This window comes from Salmo trutta, chromosome 16 (genome assembly GCF_901001165.1).
Source record: "Salmo trutta chromosome 16, fSalTru1.1, whole genome shotgun sequence".
Taxonomy (NCBI): domain Eukaryota; kingdom Metazoa; phylum Chordata; class Actinopteri; order Salmoniformes; family Salmonidae; genus Salmo; species Salmo trutta.
Window position 1 is genome coordinate 28,247,502 of NC_042972.1, and position 21,986 is coordinate 28,269,487.

Here is a 21,986-nt window from a genome sequence, read left to right on the forward strand (position 1 = left end):
TAACATTTTTCTGACAAATCCATTTTTTTCTGGATCTGCACACTGAAGGGTTAGGGACTAATGGTCTACTGGCTGTGTCTAGACTGAGCTATAGTCACCTCCCAATGACATAACCCTTCATTAAGTTTCTCCTTTTCTTAACTCATACAGTTGTACTTTTAGTCTGTTGCCAATATGATGAATGGCGATGAACTGGAATATCAAGATTGTGGTGAGGTAACATCTACTTTGCATAGCAAAAGAAGAAAAGGACATGTAAATATTTTATTAGAATCCCCATTAGCTGTTGCCAAGGAAGCAGCTACTCTAAACATTGTGCGTTATACAAATTTACATTACAAACAATAATGTGTGGGTGTAGAGTGTGTGTTATAGAATGTGTGTGTAAGAGTGTGCGCGTGCGTTTCTCTTCACAGTCCGCATTGTACCGTGAGGTGTTGTTTAATCTTTTAATTTTTTATTTTTAAATCAGATTTTACTACTAACTTGAGTTACTTGAAGTGGAAGAGAGTTCCATGTAGTCATGGCTCTATTTAGTACAGTATGCATTTCCTAGCCTCTGTTCTGGACTTCGGGACTGAAGAGTCCTCTGGTGGAATGTCTTGAGGGGTATGTATGAGTGTTTGAGTTGTGTGTTAACCAATTGAACAGACAGTGCTGATGTGTTAAAAGTACAGAACCTCTCACAAAGACCAGTAGTGATGCAGTCAATCACTCCTCTACTTTGAGCCAGGAGAGATTGATATGCATGTTGTTGATATTAGCCCCCTGTGTACATTTAAGGGCCAGACGTGCTGCTCTGTTCTGGGCCAATTGTAATTTGCCTATGTCCCTTATATACAGCGCCTTCAGAAAAGTATTCCATACCCCTTGACTTATTCCACAACTTGTTACAGCCCAAATTCAAAATGGATTAAATAGATTCTCACCCATCTACACACAATACCCCATAATGACAAAGTGAAAACATGTTTTTAGACAGGTTTGCCAATTTATTGAAAATTAAATACAGAAATTGTATTTACATAAGTATTCACACCCCTGAGTCAATACTTTGGAGAAGGACCTTTTGGCGACAATTATAGCTTTGAGTTGTCCTGGGTATGTCTATCAGCTTTGCTCATCTGGATTTTCTCCCAGTCTTCCTTGCAGATTTTCTCAAGCGTCGGCTGGGCCACTCAAGGACTTTCACATTCTTGTTCTGAACCCATTCCAGAGTTGCTTTGGCTGTCTGCTAGGGGTCAATGTCCTGTTGGAATGTAAATCTTCATCCCAGTCTAATTTGCATTCTGAAGCAGGTTCTCATTGAGGATTTGCCTGTATTTGGCTCCATTCATTGTTTCCTCTAGCCTTACCAGTCTCCCAGTACCTGGCTCTGAAAAGCATCCCTCATAGCATGGTGGTGGCAGCATCATGCTATTGGGGATGCTTTTCAGGGATGGTGTGAGATGGGTGATGAGCTGTGCCTGTTTTTTCCAGACATAGCGCTTTGCTTTCAGGCCAAATAGTAAAATGTTTGTCTCAGACCACAGAACCTCATCCCCATATTGTTCTTTTTTTTGCTCCTTTGCACCCCAGTACCTCTACTTGCACATTCATCACTCCTGTGTTTAATTGCTAAATTGTAATTACTTCGCCACTACGGCCTATTTATTGCCTTACCTCCCTAATCTTACCTCATTTGCACACTCAATATAGATTTTTTTATTGTGTTATTGACTGTGTTTGTGATTCCATGTGTACTGTTATTTCCGGACTATAAACCGCAACTTTTTTCCCAGGCTTTGAACCTCGCGGCTTAAACAATGACGTGGCTAATATATGGATTTTTCCCGCTTTCAATTTTTTTTTCTCCAAAAAAACATTGTGACGTGCTCAGTTTTTTGGCGTAATGAAGCTTTCATTAGACCAATAAATTGCCGAACGGGTTAATTAGGTCAAACAACTTTTTTGTTTACTGTTTAGATTAAATCGAGCGCTCTCAAACTTCCCATCATTCTGATTACGGTAGTCATTTTGTCACCCTCATGGCAAAGACACGGAGAAATGCATATGATGCAGCTTTCAAGTTCAAGGTGACTGATCTGGCTGTTGGAAAAGGAAAGAGCGCTGCTGCACGGGAGCTTGGTCTTAATGAGTCGATGGTAAGACGTTGGAAACAGCAGCGTGAGGAATTGACTCAGTGCAAAAAGACAACTAAAGCTTACTGCTAATTTTTTATTTTTTGTTACAAGCCGTGTTTCGTTAAAGCCTATTTATTTTTGTTACAAGCCGTGTTTCGTTAAAGCCTGTGTAAAGTTCATTTGTTTCAATGTACCGGTAGGCACCTGCGGCTTATAGACATGTGCGGCTTATTTATGTTCAAAATAATATTTTTCTTTTAATTCAGTGGGTGCGGCTTATATTCAGGTGCGCTCGATAGTCTGGAAAATTACGGTAACTCTGTATTGTTGTTTGTGTTGCACTGCTTTGCTTTATCTTGGCCAGGTCGCAGTTGTAAATGAGAACTTGTTCTCAACTGGCCTACCTGGTTAAATAAAAAGGTAAAATAAAATATAAAAAAATTTGACTTATGCTCTGTCTTTCGTGTGCCTTTTTGCAAACTCCAGGCGTAATGTCATGTGCCTTTTTCTGAGGAACGGTTTCGTCTGGCCACTCTCCCATAAAGCCAAGATTGGTGAAGTGCTACAGAGATGGTTGTCATTCTGGCAGGTTCTCCCATCTCAGCCAAGGAACTCTGTAGTTCTGTCAGTGGTCATTGGGTTCTTGGTCATCTCCCTGACCAAGGTTCTTCTTGCACAGTTGTTCAGTTTGGTCGGACGGCCAGCTCTAGGGAGAGTCTGGGTAGTCCCACATTTTTTCAATTTCCCAATGATGGAGACCACTGTGCTCTTGGAAACTTTCAACACTCTAGAAATTGTTTTACACCCTTCCCCAGATATACAGTACCAGTCCAAAAGTTTGGACACACCTACTCATTCATGAGTTTTTCTTTATTTGTACTGTTTTCTACATTGTAGAAGAATAGTAAAGACATCAAAACTATGAAATAACACATATGGAATCATGTAGTAACCAAAAAAGATTCTTCAAAGTTGCCACCCTTTGCCTTGATGACAGCTTTGCACTCTTGGCATTCTCTCAACCAGCATTCTCTCACCTGGAATGCTGCTGCTACTCTCTGTTTATCATATATGCATAGTCACTTGAATGTATAGTTAATGTACATACTACCTCAATTGGGCCGACCAACCAGTGCTCCCGCACATTGGCTAACCAGGCTATCTGCATTGTGTCCCAGCCAACAACCCCTCTTTTACGCTACTGCTACTCTCTGTTCATCATATATGCATAGTCACTTTAACCATATCTACATACTACCTCAAAATCAGCCTGACTAACCGGTGTCTGTATGTAGCCTCGCTTCTTCTATAGCTTCGCTACTGAATATAGCCTGTCTTTTTACTGTTGTTTTATTTCTTTATCTACCCATTGTTCACCTAATACCTTTTTTGCACTATTGGTTAGAGCCTGTAAGTAAGCATTTCACTGTAAGGTCTACACCTGCAGTATTCAGCGCACATAACAAATAAACTTTGATTTCAATTAACAGGTGTGCCTTGTTAAAAGTTAATTTGTGGAATTTCTTTCCTTCTTAATGCGTTTGAGCCAATCAGTTTTCTTGTGACAAGGTAGGTGTGGTATACAGAAGATAGCCCTACTTGGTGAAAGAGCAAAGCTGTGTTCGAATACTCATGCTAACCGCACTAACTGTACTATTTGTGATGTTAATTGAGTATATAGAATGCTTATTGGTCATAGTATGGATATAGTTAGTATGCCAAAATTTCCCGGATGTCGTACTAAATTCGGCAAAATATGAAGTATATACACAGAGGACACTTTCTGTACTTTAGGGCCCAAATGGGTGTGGCTTCACATTGTTTTCAGATTTGAAGAAAATATGCAGCCAAAGTACAATGAGAGCGGATACAAATTCATTGCTTTACCTAATTATAACAAATGTTAAGAAAATGTTGATCAATGTAATAAAGAAATGACTTTTCAAATAAGTTACCTTACACGTTATGTTGGCTGACAATTTGTTAGCTACGTTGTCCTTACAAACCACATAGCATATCATTACAGCAGTATGTACAGGTGTTAGCTCCCTAACTTTAGTTGGCTACTTACGTCAGACTTGCCAGTATATTAACTAAAGGCTAACTAACTACCCTACTTTTATTGACATCAATCTTAGCTTAGCTAAATGGTATAGTCGTTGTGCGTTCTCATTCAGGTGCTTTCTTAAATTCGCTCTGGCTATCTACTCCGATTTCAGAGCACCCTGGTCTGAGTGTACCAGAGCACAGAATAATGAAATTACAAGCACTCAACACCCGTTGAATATGGCTGGTGTCAGTAAACGTCAGTAAAAAAGCGTAATTACATTTTTGCCAGCAGCACAGTTACAGTCACCAATGATCTGGATAACATGAAAACTGCCTAACCAGCTCTGCTAGGGCGAGTAAATGATCAGAGTAGTCTCATTTGTGTCTGTAAGTAGCTAGCAAGCTAGCCAACGTTAGCTTGGGTCCTTGACTGCTGTTGTAAGGTCAGAATGCTCAAATCAACCCTACTCCTCGGCCTGCGCATCCAGTGTGCGCTCCGATAGTGAAACGCTCTGAATTTACAAAACGGACAATCTGACAACGCTCTGAATTCATGAGTGCACTCTGGCACTCCAAATTGAATTTAAGAACACACCCAAAGTCGTGAAATGTCTAACTAGTAATTTGTTATACTAACTAGCTAGCAAGAGGTTGTTCAGCAACAACTTCAGGTAGACAGGCGAAGAGCTAGTACGCTCAACTGAAAGGATCCCATTCATTTACAGTATACTAAAATAAACTAATAGTATATACACTCATTAAATATGTAGTATACAGTATGTTAGTATTGGTATTCGAATACAGCTCATGTCAATTTTATGGCAAGAACAGCTCAAATAAGCAAAGAGAAACAACAATCCATCAGTACTTTAAGACATGAAGGTCAGTCAATCTGAAAAGTTTCTTCAAGTGCAGTCGCAAAAACCATCAAGCGCTATGATGCAACTGTCTCATGAGGACTGCCACAGGAATGGAAGACCCAGAGCTCCCGCTGCTGTAGAGTAGAAGTTCATTAGAGTTATTAGCCTCAAATTGCAGCCCAAATAAATGCTTCACAGAGTTCTAGTAACAGACACATCAACATCAACTGTTCAGAGGAGACTGCGTGAATCAGGCCAAATTGCTGCAAAGAAACCACTACTAAAGGACACCAATAAGAAGAAAAGACATACTTGGGCCAAAAATATGAGCAATGGACATTAGAACCGGTGAAAAACTGCCCTTTGGTTTGATGAGTCCAAATTTGAGATTTTTGGTTCCAACCACCGTGCCTTTGTGAGACGCAGAGTAGGTGAACGGATGATCTCTGCATGTGTGGTTCCCACCGTGAAGCATGGAGGAGGTGGTGTTCTGGTGTGGGGGTGCTTTGCTGGTGACACTGTCCATTTTTTATTTAGAATTCAAGGCACACTTAACCAGCATGGCTACCACAGCATTCAGCAGCGATACACCATCCCAACTGGTTTGCGCTTAGTGGGACTATAATTTGTTTTTCAACAGGACAATGACCCAAAACACACCTCTAGGCTGTGTAAGGGCTATTTGACCAAGAAGGAGAGTGATGAGTGCTGCATCAGATGACCTGGCCTCCACAATCACCCAACAACCTAATTGAGATGGTTTGGGGTGAGTTGGACCACAGAGTGAAGGAAACGCAGCCAACAAGTGCTCAGCATATATGGGAACTCCTTCAAGACTGTTGGAAAAGCATTCCAGGTGACTACCTCATGAAACTGGTTGAGAGAATGCCAAGAGTGTGCAAAGCTGTCATCAAGGCAAAGAGTGGCTACTTTGAAGAATCAAAAATATAAAATATATTTTGATTTGTTTAACACTTTTTTGGTTAGTACATGATTCCATGTATTATTTCACAGTTGGGGACTTAAAAAAAATATATGTTTTGGTATTTTTCTTAAAACTGCATTGTTGGTTAATAAGGGTAAGCATTTCACTGTAAGGTTGTATTCGCCGCATGTGACAAATAACATTTAATTTGAGATTGAGGATTCCGTAATCCCTACAGATAGATGTGAGTTTGGTAAGATGCATTCGGAAGATAAGTGTCTACTGTTCATTCAGACAGAATGGTCATTAGTAGAGAGTTGTGTGTCACTCACTTGGAGAAGCGCTCTGCGATGGCGTTGGTCTTGCCTCGCATGCTGACCAATGAGAGCTCTCTGGCAGTGACGCGTAAAGACTGCGATGCCCACGACCTTCGGCTGAATGAACTTCCGCCTTCCATCTCTGCCTCTTAGCAGCCCTCTCAGGGCCAAGGGCTGTCACACACACACACACACACACACACACACACACACCCACCCACACTAGTAGTTAATGATAGAATAAAATGTAGACACTTTCAGTTTTACATTTAATATGTAAAAATAAAAAATAAGAGTATAATGAAAAATCCTCCAACACCCATCTTATAGGAATTCACTAATACAGTGTAGTATCATACAGACAGCCAGGAGAGCCTGGGTTCAACAACCCACACTGATGCTGTTGGATGAAACCTTTCTGCGGTGAGCAAACATTTTACTGTGACATCACCCAGTCGTTTGTCCATGGTGTGCACCATTACCTCACTGCTTATTAACTAACAGACAATACAGGCAGACACTTTAATTGAAGGGTATTGGAAAAACATATGTTAAGAACTTTCATATCAACTTGTGTATGGTTAACAAACTTGCATAAAGTTCTGTATTATTGTGTGGGTGTCATGTATAGGGCCAGGAGTTTTTCCTGAGGACATGACCATACTAATACAGGCTCTGAGGCTCTGCATCTGTCCTCATGCTCCTAGATCTTAGTGCCGCTTTTGATACCATCGATCACCACATTCTTTTGGAGAGATTGGAAACCCAAATTGGTCTACATGGACAAGTTCTGGCCTGGTTTAGATCTTATCTGTCGGAAAGATATCAGTTTGTCTCTGTGAATGGTTCGTCCTCTGACAAATCAATTGTAAATTTCGGTGTTCCTCAAGGTTCCGTTCTAGGACCACTATTGTTTTCACTATATATTTTACCTCTTGGGGATGTCATTCGAAAACATAATGTTAAATTTCACTGCTATGCGGACGACACACAGCTGTACATTTCAATGAAACATGGTGAAGCCCCAAAATTGCCCTCGCTAGAAGCCTGTGTTTCAGACATAAGGAAGTGGATGGCTGCAAATGTTCTACTTTTAAACTCGGACAAAACAGAGATGCTTGTCCTAGGTCCCAAGAAACAAAGAGATCTTCTGTTGAATCTGACAATTAATCTGGATGGTTGTACAGTCGTCTCAAATAAAACTGTGAAGGACCTCGGCATTACTCTGGACCCTGATCTCTCTTTTGAAGAACATATCAAGACTGCTTCAAGGACAGCTTTTTTCCATCTACGTAACATTGCAAAAATCAGAAACTTTCTGTCCAAAAATGACGCAGAAAAATTAATCCATGCTTTTGTTACTTCTAGGCTCGACTACTGCAATGCTCTACTTTCCGGCTACCCGGATAAAGCACTAAACAAACTTCAGTTAGTGCTAAATACGGCTGCTAGAATCCTGACTAGAACCAAAAAATTTGATCATATTACTCCAGTGCTAGCTTCCTGTTAAGGCAAGGGCTGATTTCAAGGTTTTACTGCTAACCTACAAAGCATTACATGGGCTTGCTCCTACCTATCTTTCCGATTTGGTCCTGCCGTACATACCTACACGTACGCTACGGTCACAAGACGCAGGCCTCCTAATTGTCCCTAGAATTTCTAAGCAAACGGCTGGAGGTAGGGCTTTCTCCTATAGAGCTCCATTTTTATGGAATGGTCTGCCTACCCATGTGAGAGACGCAGACTCAGTCTCAACCTTTAAGTCTTTACTGAAGACTTATCTCTTCAGTAGGTCCTATGATTAAGTATAGTCTGGCCCAGGAGTGTGAAGGTGAACGGAAAGGCTGGAGCAACGAACCGCCCTTGCTGTCTCTGCCTTGTCGGTTCCCCTCTTCCCACTGGGATTCTCTGCCTCTAACCCTTTTACAGGGGCTGAGTCACTGACTTACTGGTGTTCTTCCATGCCGTCCATGGGAGGGGTGCGTCACTTGAGTAGGTTGAGCCACTGACGTGGTCTTCCTGTCTGGGTTGGCGCCCCCCCCTTGGGTTGTGCCGTGGCGGAGATCTTTGTGGGCTATACTCGGCCTCGTCTTCGGACGGTAAGTTGGTGGTTGTAGATATCCCTCTAGTGGTGTGGGGGCTGTGCTTTGGCAAAGTGGGTGGGGTTATATCCTGCCTGTTTGGCCCTGTCCGGGGGTATCATCGGATGGGGCCACAGTGTCTTCTGATCCCTCCTGTCTCAGCCTCCAGTATTTATGCTGCAGTAGTTTATGTGTCGGGGGGCTAGGGTCAGTCTGTTACATCTGGAGTATTCTCTTGTCTTATTCGGTGTCCTGTGTGAATGTAAATATGCTCTCTCTAATTCTCTCTTTCTTTCTTTCTTTCTCTCAGAGGACCTGAGCCCTAGGACCATGCCTCAGGACTACCTGGCATGATGACTCCTTGCTGTCCCCAGTCCACCTGGCCATGCTGCTGCTCCAGTTTCAACTGTTCTGCCTGCGGCTACGGAACCCTGACCTGTTCACCGGACGTGCTTGTTGCACCCTCGACAACTACTATGATTATTATTATTTGACCATGCTGGTCATTTACGAACATTTTAACATCTTGACCATGTTCTGTTATAATATCCACCCGGCACAGCCAGAAGAGGACTGGCCACCCCTCATAGCCTGGTTCCTCTCTAGGTTTCTTCCTAGGTTTTTGGCCTTTCTCAGGAGTTTTTCCTAGGGAGTTTTTCCCAGCCACCTTGCTTCTTTCACATGCATTGCTTGCTGTTTGGGGTTTTAGGCTGGGTTTCTGTACAGCACTTTGAGATTTCAGCTGATGTACGAAGGGCTATATAAATAAATTTGATTTGATTTGACCATACCAGGTAGCCTATAACTAGGGACCAAAGTTTTTCATGCAATTTATATGTTGTAGGCTAGAATGGCAGGATATTGGCTTAGAAATGCAAAAATTGCTCTACACCACCATGACAGGGGCCTCTAAAATTCAGCCATGCCAACCGCACCCCTTGCCACACCCCCTACTGCGCCCACCACCTAAGCCCCTTTTTGATCCAGAATAAAAAAAAACACACACACACACACACACACACACAGGATTGTTGCATGATTACAGGAGCAAGAAGAAACAAACTCTGCCATCATGATCAAGCAAGTTCAGACACTGCATGTGCTACTTGACTGCGGGACTGGTACACAACAGACATCAGCAACAATGCTGTCATTGTGTGAATCAGAGCATATCATCATCATCTGGCTGAGACAGACAGGAGGTTCTGAGGAGATAAATCAGCACCCCGACTGCCACTTATCTCTGCCTGATCTTTATAAGCAAGAATTATAGAAGGCCAGAGTATAACATATAGGACACACACAGGCAATAGTTAGTTACTATAGTTGCTGTGCTCCCAACAGACACATACACATTAAAAAGCAGTCTGGTAACGCAGCTGGTAAGCCAGTAAAATAGTCATTTGTCTGGAAGGTAGAAACGTCAAAAGCACATGACACACGTTATAAATGGAACCACCTTTGGTACACTGCATGATGTGTATTTGTACAGTCGTTTGCAGATAAATTAAATGTCAATAGGCTAATTCTAAGAGCGTATGGACAATGCCCTTTCATCTGCCCCTTTCATTAAGGTGTGCTTTGCAGGTATTACATTATTGTTACCTGACAAAGACAGAGGACTTTGAACTGAACGTTACCAGAGCAGCTGGTTTTGTATTGACACAGCACACGCATAAACATACACATGCAAACAACCAGCACTACTAGACAGTGACCATGACGAATGACCAAATCCAAAAGAATCTCCAACACTTCCTGTCCACAAACCATGGGATCCAGGAAAGGAATCATCTAAGCCACTGAGATGGCAGCCAAGTTCACAAAGAGAGAGACATCACATTAACTTCTCATAAAGACAGTATTTAACATGGCCACAGGGATAGTTTTAAACTTGGCCTTGCATCTCTGTCATATTTTCAAGAAAATCAGCCAACGCTTAATCCTTAGCTTAAGTGGATATTGGTTGAAACCCTGTGAAACCTTGAGGTACTGTACATGTACAGTGGGAAAAGGGCTAAAGTGCTGTGTCTCAAGAGGCAACACAACATATTCATGTGCATCAGGACAGCTCAGGAAGCCAGACAGGCAGGGGACATTCCAATGGAATTCCTCCGAAAACATCCTCAGCCTTTCCTCCAAGCTAAGCAGAGTAAAAAACGAACTCACAGTAGAAACCAAGATGCAAGGCTTGAAGAACTAGAGTAGCAGGAAATATTCAGCCACTCCTGGAGGAGAATGGAAGTTGAAAATAAAACATTTATTATGCATTTCATCACTGAAGCCTTTAGGGGGATGCTTTTCTATTAAATTTCCATTGTACTTATATGTACAAGTTAAGCCATCTCCTGCCATTGTGACCTTGAGCAAGTCACTTAACCCCCCTATAACTGCTCCAGGTGCACTGCACTGTTGCTGCCCTCAGCCCAAACCAGTGCATATTGTACGTCCTGAGGGGATGAAGCAGAAGACAAATTGCCGTTGGACATTCATCTAGGCTACATTGGACAATAAAGTGGTCATCTTCTTGTAAGCTAACAGAAGCAGTGACAGCGTAGCTAGCAGCATAGCTGTAGCAGCAGCAGTAGGGGTTATGGTGATTGTGATACATAGAGGAACAGGTATCCTAACAGAGATAAGGCTTCCTTCTCACATGGCATTTGTGTTCTTTCAACAAACTGCAATAGCAGTTTAGTCAATCTGTCCCTACAACACCAAATCTACCCTCTCACCATATCTGAACAAAGTATCTGCATGCAAGGTGAGCAAGTCTATTGATATCTGGTAGTAAAATTAAATCTATAGGCTACACTTTACTTCACCATAGTTGATTTTGACTGTAAACTGGGGACAGGATGTCCAAAATAACTTTTGAACCCTTAAGTGACATTGACAGATCCTGTGGATGTGCCTTTTCCTAAGCAATTGTTATCGCATTTCAGTCAACAAGACCTCTAATGTCAAGCTTCTGTACCCCCCACCCCAAAAAATACAAATATGCACTTTCCAACTAGCACTGATCTTGCTGTTAACTACTCTGTTGAGGGAAAATGTACTTGCTACGATTGTAATATGTTGTCTCACCTAGCTATCATAAGACAAATGCACTAATTCATGTAAGTCGCTCTGGATAAGAGCGTCTGCTAAATGACTAAAATGTAAATGTAAGTTCAAAGCACAAAGGCTTTGAACCCTCACTTTCATCTCATTGCATCGAGATTTCCCTAGAAACGCTGTATCCACAACAAACCCAGATATGGAACACAAGGATCAGTCTATTGCGCAATATAGCCATTTCATCATCAGCGCCTTGAGTGACATGAAGGTACAATCAGTCCTGAACAGCTCAATGCAGAGACGGTGGTTTATAAGTTGCTATCCCCCATCTTCCCTGAATACATTTAGGGAATATGTAAAAAAAACATTAAAAAAAAACATGAAGATTTTAAAAAAACTTTACATGTAAAATGTTTAATAAATAAAAACAAACCTTTGCAGCTAAGTAAATTCCAGGGACAATAATAACAGCCATGTTAAAATAACAACGTCAGGGTAACATTGACTGCACCAACTGACAGATCTAGGAAAGAGGCTATAGCCTAATTTAAACAGTGCTCTTTTACGTCATACCAACCATACTAGACAGGTAACACCTGAGACAAACTAGTCTGTTACTCTATGCAAACTGATTTGCAGACAATGTCACTGTATGTAATTAAACAAAGTACCATGAGGTGTAAAAACTAGTTAAAGTCTGGCTCCAAAACAAACTGAACAAAGAATCATTAAACACAAAATCATTGTAGATAAAATAGCAGGTGAGTCAGAGACCAGGGTTCTTTCCTGGATCAAAAAGGGGCTTAGGTGGTGGGCGTGGCAGAATGAGAGATGAACTTGATGTTTTAAAGCTAATTTCCTGCAATTCTACATATTTTGCCATGCAGCTGAGAGAAAAATGTAGCAGTTTCAAAGGAATTCACACTAAATTCTTCTGCTACTCTGTCATTCGCTTTATACTTTAGTCAGACTGACATCATTGAAGTCGTTTGTGGTGATGAGGGCCATTGTACAAAATCGTAGGCGATTGGATCATATCAGAGTATCAAAGCAATGACACATTTTCAAACCTCCGCTTTAACCACGTGTGTTCTGGCTACTCAGATCCAGACTCATTGTAGAGAAAAAACTAATGCCCATGGGCGTGGCGTAGCGCTTGGCCGGAGCAAGGAGTTGAGAGAAAATGTTGCAGTTTTAAAGAACATTTCCTGCAATTCTATGCATTTTCTTTTGCTCAAATATAAACTCAGCAAAAAAAGAAACATCCCTTTTTCAGGACCCGGTCTTTCAAAAATAATTTGTAAACATAATTCGTAAACACTGTTTCCCATGTTTGTTCAATGAACCATAAACAATTAATGAACATGCACCTGTGGAATGGTCGTTAAGACACTAACAGCTTACAGAGGGTAGGCAATTAAGGTCACAGTTATGAAAACTTAGGACACTAAAAGAGGCCTTTCTACTGACTCTGAAAAACACCAAAAGAAAGATGCCCAGGGTCCCTGCTAATTTACGTGAACGTGCCTTAGGCATGCTGCAAGGAGGGCATGAGGACTGCAGATGTGGCCAGGGCAATAAATTGCAATGTCTATACTGTGAGACGCCTAAGACAGCGCTAAAGGGAGACAGCTGATCGTCCTCACAGTGGCAGACCATGTGTAACAACACCTGCACAGGATCAGTACATCGCACCTGCGGGACAGGTACAGGATGGCAACAACAACTGCCCGAGTTACACAAGGAACGCACAATCCCTCCATCAGTGCTCAGGCTGTCTGCAATAGGCTGAGAGAGGCTGGACTGAGGGCTTGTAAGCCTGTTGTAAGGCAGGTCCTCACCAGACATCACCGGCAACAACATCGCCTATGGGCACAAACCCACCATCGCTGGACCAGACAGGACTGGCAAAAAGTGTTCTTCACTGACGAGTCGCACTTTTGTCTCACCAGGGGTGATGGTCGGATTCGCGTTTATCGTCAAAGGAATGAGCGTTACACCGAGGCTTGTACACCGAGGCCTGTACACCGAGGCCTGTACTCTGGAGCGGTAAAGAGGTGGAGGGTCCGTCATGGTCTTGGGCTGTGTATCACAGCATCATCGGACTGAGCTTGTCATTGCAGGCAATCTCAACGCTGTGCATTACAGGGAAGACATCCTCCTCCCTCATGTGGTACCCTTCCTGCAGGCTCATCCTGACATGACCCTCCAGCATGACAATGCCACCAGCCATATGGCTCGTTCTGTGCATGATTTCCTGCAAGACAGGAATGTCAATGTTCTGCCATAGCCAACGAAGAGCCCAGATCTCAATCCCATTGAGCACATCTGGGACCTGTTGGATCGGAGGTTGAGGGCTAGGGTCCTTTCCCCCAGAAATGCCCGGGAACTTGCAGGTGCCTTGGTGGAAGAGTGGGGTAACATCTCACAGCAAGAACTGGCAAATCTGGTGCAGTCCATGAGGAGGAGATGCACTGCAGTATTTAATGCAGCTGGTGGCCACAGTATTTAATGCAGCTGGTGCATTTAATGCAGCTGGTGGCTGACTGTTACTTTTGATTTTGACCCCCCCTTTGTTCAGGGACACATTACATTTATTTTAGTCACGTCTGTGGAACTTGTTCAGTTGGTCTCAGTTGTTGAATCTTACGTTCATACAAAAATTTACACATTTTCAGTTTGCTTAAAATAAAACGCAGTTGACAGTGAGAGGACATTTGTTTTTTTCTGAGTTTAGTACCAAAACCAATACTGCTGAATGTATTGTTTTGGAATGTTTTATTCTCCTACTGTCTAGCTTTTATTTAGGTGATTGTTTGTTAATATGTGGGTCTATTATTTTTTCTACATACAGTACATTCGGAAAGTATTCAGACCCCTTGACTTTTTCCATACTTTGTTACGTTACAGCTTTATTCTAAAATGTATTAAATAAATGTTTCTCAATATACACACAATACCCCATGATGACAAAGTTTGCAAATGTCTTAAAAAACTGAAATACCTTATTTACGCAAGTATTCAGACCCTTTGCTATGAGACTCGAAATTGAGCATAGGTGCATCCTGTTTCCATTGATCATCCTTGAGATGTTTCTACAACTTGATTTGAGTCCACCTGTGCTAAATTGAATCAATTGGACATGATTTGGAAAGGCACACAACTGTCTACATAAGGTCCCACAATTGACAATGCATGTCAGAGCAAAAACCATGAGGTCGCCTGGACTATCCATAAAGAGGTCCGAGACAGGATTGTGTCAAGGCACAGATCTGGGGAAGGGGGTACCAGAAAAATGTCTGCAGCATTGAAGGTCCAAGAACACAATGGTCTCCATCATTCTTAAATGGAAGAAGTTTGGAACCACCAAGACTTCATAGAGCTGGCCACCCAGCCAAACACACAATATCCCATAATGACAAGGAAAAAATAGATTTTTAGAAAGACACTAAGTTGAGCTCAGAATACTTATGTAAATAAGGTATTTGTTTTTTATTTAACACATTTGCAAACATTTCTAACATCCCATTTTCACTTTGTCAATAATGGGTATTGGGTGTTTTTTTTTAATCCATTTTAGAATAAAGCTATAACGTAACAAAATGTGGAAAAAGTCAAGGGGTCTGGATACTTTCCGAAGGCAGTGCGTGTGTGTAATATATATATATCTCAACACACACACACACACACACATACACTGCTCAAAAAAATAAAGGGAACACTTAAACAACACAATGTAACTCCAAGTCAATCACACCTCTGTGAAATCAAACTGTCCACTTACGAAGCAACACTGATTGACAATAAATTTCACATGCTGTTGTGCAAATGGAATAGACAACAGGTGGAAATTATAGGCAATTAGCAAGACAACCCCAATAAAGGAGTGGTTCTGCAGGTGGTGACCACAGACCACTTCTCAGTTCCTATGCTTCCTGGCTGATGTTTTGGTCACTTTTGAATGCTGGCGGTGCTTTCACTCCAGTGGTAGCATGAGACGGAGTCTACAACCCACACAAGTGGCTCAGGTAGTGCAGCTCATCCAGGATGGCACATCAATGCGAGCTGTGGCAAGAAGGTTTGCTGTGTCTCTCAGCGTAGTGTCCAGAGCATGGAGGCGCTACCAGGAGACAGGCCAGTACATCAGGAGACGTGGAGGAGGCCGTAGGAGGGCAACAACACAGCAGCAGGACCGCTACCTCCGCCTTTGTGCAAGGAGGAGCAGGAGAAGCACTGCCAGAGCCTTGCAAAATGACCTCCAGCAGGCCACAAATGTGCATGTGTCTGCTCAAACGGTCAGAAACAGACTTCATGAGGGTGGTATGAGGGACTGCCGTCCACAGGTTAGGGTTTTGCTTACAGCCCAACACCGTGCAGGACGTTTGGCATTTGCCAGAGAACACCAAGATTGGCAAATTCGCCACTGGCGCCCTGTGCTCTTCACAGATGAAAGCAGGTTCACACTGAGCACATGACAGACGTGACAGAGTCTGGAGACGCCGTGGAGAACGTTCTGCTGCCTGCAACATCCTCCAGCATGACCGGTTTGGCGGTGGGTCAGTCATGGTGTGGGGTGGCATTTCTTTGGGGGGCCGCACAGCCCTCCATGTGCCCGCCAGAGGTAGCCTGACTGCCATTAGGTACCGAGATGAGATCCTCAGACCCCTTGTAAGACCATATGCTGGTGCGGTTGGCCCTGGGTTCCTCCTAATGCAAGACAATACTAGACCTCATGTGGCTGGAGTGTGTCAGCAGTTCCTGCAAGAGGAAGGCATTGATGCTATGGACTGGCCCGCCCGTTCCCCAGACCTGAATCCAATTGAGCACATCTGGGACATCATGTCTCGCTCCATCCACCAACGCCACGTTGCACCACAGACTGTCCAGGAGTTGGCGGATGCTTTAGTCCAGGTCTGGGAGGAGATCCCTCAGGAGACCATCCGCCACCTCATCAGGAGCATGCCCAGGCGTTGTAGGGAGGTCATACAGGCACGTGGAGGCCACACATACTACCGAGCCTCATTTTGACTTGTTTTAAGGACATTACATCAAAGTTGGATCAGCCTGTAGTGTGGTTTTCCACTTTAATTTTGAGTGTGACTCCAAATCCAGACCTCCATGGTTTGATAATTAATGGAAATCCAATTTGTGTGATTTTGTTGTCAGCACATTCAACTATGTAAAGAAAAAAGTATTTAATAAGATTATTTCATTCATTCAGATCTAGGATGTGTTATTTTAGTGTTCCCTTTATTTTTTTGAGCTATATATATATATATATATGAGAGAGAGAGAAACACTGTTTAGACTTAAGCGACCCCAAAAAAAGGATTTCAATGGCAGAAAAATACCTGGAAACTGAAACACAGGTCTCTCCTTCATGGCTGACTTGGCACCTCTCAGCTTAAGGTACTGATCAGGTGTCACAAAGCCACCAACCTTGTTTTAACCCTGTGTGTTTAGACAATAGCCTACCTACGGTAGAAGAAAAAAAATTCACATCCATGACATGGATACTGTTGGACTTGCCTTACTACACTAACAGTGGGAGTTACGGTCAATACTATGTGAGAACAGAGAATTATTATTTGAGATATGCGATCGATATAAGACACACACACACAGTTACAAACAATGACACGAAGGGAGTGGTAACTTAACTCAAACGTTTTGGGGAGAAATTAACTGTGACACCCCTGCAGACATGAAACTCACCTTTTTTAAGAGAGTCTAGTTTTTCTGGTATCTTCGTTGTAAAATTGTCTCATCTATTATTTTAAAGCACTTCAGTTTCAGATCAGCATGTAATTTCAGAACTTCCGATGTGTCATACTCCGCTGGTGAAACCTTGCGATACCTGACACTGTGTGTGCAATGTCTCTAATGTGTAAGAGTTTAAGGGGCGGAGTGCAGAGAAAAGTATCATGAGAGCAGAGGAAGCAGGTCATGTGATTCCCTGCACCAATGACCTTGGATTGCATTTCTCCTGCCAGGTACATTGTCTGTGTGTCTTCAGCAGAATTTCTAGGAAATAGCCTATACAACTCCCTGCTCTACAGTTAAAAGCATTTTAACAACCTGGTGAAAAACTCAAATCTAAATTGTGTGATTCTATGTCATAACTTGATCCCCCTTCATAAGGGTGGTAAAGAAGAGGTGGTAGTTACAACAAAGGACAGAAGGAAAGCTGGAGGAGAGTTGAAGAGAAAGGAGGAGAGAGAGAGGGACAGAAGGGAGAGGAGAAACGAACAGAACCAGAAGCTCAGGTTTCTTTGCGTTGTTTGAAAGGGGACCTGGAGACACTGAGACGTCCCCAGGGGCCTTCATGGTGGTGTAGCAGGGAAAGAAAACCCTGGCTCTCAATACACTCCACACATTCTCACCACTACCGACAATTGCCTCACACCTGGAAGTGTGCACGTGCTTTGTCTGAAAAGTTTATTTATTTATTTTTTTTACTTTTTTTTTTTTTTAATCAATACACAAACGTTTCACTAGAGCAGTTTCTCTATGACTTATTGTAGCAATGTATAATCAGAATAACCTTTAGTCACCCAGTACATTTTAATTTAACAGGAATTTGACGAGGTAAAATGGATCTGCCACAATAAACAATATTCAGACAGACGTTACACAGAATACAGACAGAATGTATAAACAATGAATTTACACAAATAATATACAACGTACACTATAACACTAAATGCAAAACCACAGGCTACACTGTAAAGCTATAACTACACTAAATTGGTGAGTCAGAAATGGACAAGTGAATCATAATGTAAATTTCTGTCTATTAATAAACAGCCTTCACGAGCATGTCAGAGTTGAGGACATTACTCATTTCTCAAAAAAAAATCAAAATAATAATTATATATATATATATATATATATATATATACACAATTCTGCCCAGCACCTGAACCAGTGAGATCTGTGTGTAGCCTATTTTCTCTTCAATTTATACAGGAAATTCCCCTAGTTTGTCAATGTTGATCTGTCAACAATGAGAAAATGGATGACTTGAACCAAATGAGCCGAAATGGTGGTTAACATCATCAATGCATTCCACTGAGTCATCGTCACTGGGACATTACCACCTGGCTGCCTCCTCTGTGGTCTACCCTGTCTATTTGCAGAGAGAAGGATGAAAAGGCGACATGGTCTGGCAGCGATTTCTAAGACTCAGCTGTGCCACTTCCAAGAAGACAGAGAGAACTGTATAAATAGTGCCATTAAATGAGCATAGAGATGCATTCAAATGGCCACATGGTGCGATCAAGGTACAAAGATGGACAGTCGGCATTGTGTGCTGGCTGACTGCTGGCACTGAGGTGAACACCAAAGTAGACTCCTCAATTCTCCAGGGACAGCCAATGAATACCCAGCAGGGGTTTGAATACAATATAGCCTGGCTGTCAGGCCAACAGCTAACCTACTCTGAGAAGCCTAAGTCAACAAAATGGCTGTGCTGAGTATTAAACTAATAGTTCACTCCAAAATCAGTTTTTTTAATGTTTTGAAAACTTAAGTGGTCTAGATGAGTCCATGTCTCGCATGCCATCTGTTGTACAGATCTAACTATATTCCTGTTGTGTAGATCCTATAGCTGGATCTACACAACAGATGGGGTGTGGGTAGTGGACTCATTTTGACACTGCACACCTTTGAGTTTTGAAAACACTTAAACTTTTGTATAGACTCAATAGAGTATAGCCTAATAAAACATCTGGTCATGTACTTGCAAAAGTGGCATCAGCAGGAAGGAGTGGTCCAATATGCATTATTACCACAATAATCAAGTAGCCATAAGCTTACTGTATCCAAGTTTAATGCATTGTGTCTCCAGTCCTCCACATAGGGAATACCCTCAAATGGGTTGGCCAACTCCCATCACCTCCCTACATCCTCCACAAGTAATAATATGGAAAATTGGCAACACCTGTGAACTTGGCAAGCATTTTACCCTTGGCTACAGCAAATTCACCATGTGCACACCACTGCCTAACCTATCATAGCTTAACACACATTTAGGCTACTTTTATTAAAAAGTAACATGCACATTGCATTATAATAACTGGATATAGCAACACAAGCTCATTACAAACCTCTTGTAACTTTTCTTCGGCCTTGAGTTTCTGATGTTGCAGACCACAGGTCCTCCGACAGTCCCACAGGTGCGCTAAAGAAAGAGAGGTGTTGGTTGTCGTCTGCTAACGTTAGTGTCTGAGATTTTAACTACATTTTTAAACGAACATAATTAACATGATTTGTTTAAATGTATTGCTGCTAAACGAATACGTTTCATATAGCTAATGTAAGTGACTTTGGCTAATTACACTCACAATGATTAGTCTTTTGGTCTCGTGCGCTCCTCAAAGTATGTAACGTACTATCTCTGCGATATTACTCGCGACCTCACCAGAGCATTATTACAAAGTGCGCTCCGTAAACACGCCCCAGGCATGTTGTTCATACATTGGGACACATTTTATTTTTAATATGAAGATAGGCCTCACATTTTAACAGTGGTGAAAAATACTAAAGTACAAACATTTAAAATTACTACTTAAATCGTTTTTTAGGGAGGGGGGTCTATCTGTACTTTACTTTACCATTTATATTTTTGACAACTTTACTTTTACTTCACTACATTCCTAAAGATTATGTACTTTTTACTCGATACATTTTCCATGACACCCAAAAGTACTCCTTATATTTTGAATGCTTAGGAGAGGAAATTGGTTCAATTTATGCATTTATCAAGAGAACATCCCTGGTCATCCCATGGCAGACTCACTAAAAACACATGCTTATTTTGTAAATTATGACTGAGTGTTGGAGTGTGCCCCCTGGCTATCCCTAAATAAAAAATAATCTGCCATCTGGTTTGCTTAATATATGGAATTTGAAATGATTCATACTTTTACTTTTGATAGTTAAGTATATTTTAGAAATTACATTTACTTTGGATACTTAAGAATATTTAAAACCAAATACTTTTAGACTTTTGGTCAAGTAGTATTTTACTGGGTGACTTTCACTTTTACTTGAGTCGTTTTATATTACCCTTGTACAATGTGTGTCAAGTATGACAATTGGGTACTATTTCCACCACTGCATTTTATAATGCTAATGTTTTTGAGACATGCGTAGACTATTGCAGTTCATTTTGAATTTGACTTAATAATACAAATATATTTGAGTAGCAAGCAGGCAAACGAGTCCCAGACAGTTCACAATATAAAATGTTCTGCCTGAGGGGGGCGTTGTATACTAGCTACCTGGTTTGACATTAAATTCACATTATTGTTATTAACCCTTGTACAATGCGTGTAGAGACACAATTTGAGACAGACTTTGTCATTTGTATGCAATGCAAATTTCACTAAAAACAACCATTGTGAATATGCAAACTGAAATTGTGAAGTGTGACTAATAGTTTACTAAAGGTTGATATATCTTTATATCAAAGATAGGCCTATGCCCTACCCAGTCTGTTGGGGAGAGCTAATGGGACTCATTTATTAGGTGCTGGTTCACTCTGGGGTGCTGGTTTTCACAGATGATAGGCAGTGGAATCACAGTTAACTTGTAATACTTTAATGATGATGAATGTCAGCACGGTACAGAGCAAAGCATAGATGTGACTGGGCTAGACACTTGATAAGCATTTATGTTATTGACATGTTCTATTTAACAAAGTTGTGTTGACCACAGGGTTATCATGACCTGTGAACACAGCTTTAGTCACCAGCACCTAAGGAATTAAAGTCCATTTGGTTAACACCAAAAGAGGCTAAGTACTAGGCCTAAATGGCAACAAAACCAAATGCAACTGCAATGCAATTGTTACATGATTGTTCAGAATCTGCATAATATAAAGATCCACTGGGCTTAATTAATGCAATATATAAACACAAGCCTCTTCCCCCTCAGGAGGCTGAAAATATTTGGCATAGTCCCTCAGATCCTCAATACCAGACAGTGTCAGAGGAAGTCCTAAAAAAATGTCAAAAACTCCAGCCACCCTAGCCACAGACTGTTCTTTCTGCTATCGCATGGCAAGCGGTAGTAATGCACCAAGTCTGGAACCAACAGGATCCTGAACAGCTTCTACCCCCAAGTCATAAGACTTCTAAACAATACTGCAAAATATCTAATCAAATGGCTACCAGGACAACCTGCATTGGCCCATTGTTGCACCAACTATGCACACACACTGGACTCTACCCACACACTCACTACATACGCCTACACATGCATACTGATGCCACACACACACTGTCACATTCACCACATACAGTGCACCCTTGACTCTTTCCACATTTTGTTACGTTACATCTTTATTCTAAAATGGATTAAATCGTTTTTTCCCCCTCATCAATCTACAAACAATACCCCATAATGACAAAGCAAAAACAGATTTTTTTTACATTTTTGCAAATGTATTAAAAATGAAAAACTGAAATATAACATTTACTTAAGTATTCAGACCCTTTACTCAGTAGCACAAACTCCAAAAAGTTCTAGGACACTGTGAAGTCCATGGAGAATAAGAGCACCTCCTCCCA

At 41.7% G+C, this 21,986-nt stretch overlaps 1 protein-coding gene across 2 annotated transcripts in view; it reads right to left on the minus strand.

Annotated features, from left to right (window-relative positions):
• The window catches only part of LOC115150479 (LIM domain and actin-binding protein 1), a 51,096-nt gene extending 31,245 nt beyond the window's left edge, over positions 1-19,851 (minus strand). The window contains exons 1-3 of one of the 2 annotated variants that reach the window (XM_029693800.1): positions 19,758-19,851; positions 19,521-19,594; positions 6,290-6,448 (exon numbers count right to left, since the gene is read on the minus strand). In XM_029693800.1, coding sequence (XP_029549660.1) covers positions 6,290-6,414 — 125 coding nt within the window. In that variant the 5' untranslated portion in view covers positions 6,415-6,448; positions 19,521-19,594; positions 19,758-19,851. Of the gene's footprint in view, positions 1-6,289; positions 6,449-17,127; positions 17,301-19,520; positions 19,595-19,757 lie in introns of those variants that run through there. The other variant, XM_029693801.1, reaches the window with a different exon arrangement.
• Positions 19,852-21,986: the final 2,135 nt, after the last annotated feature.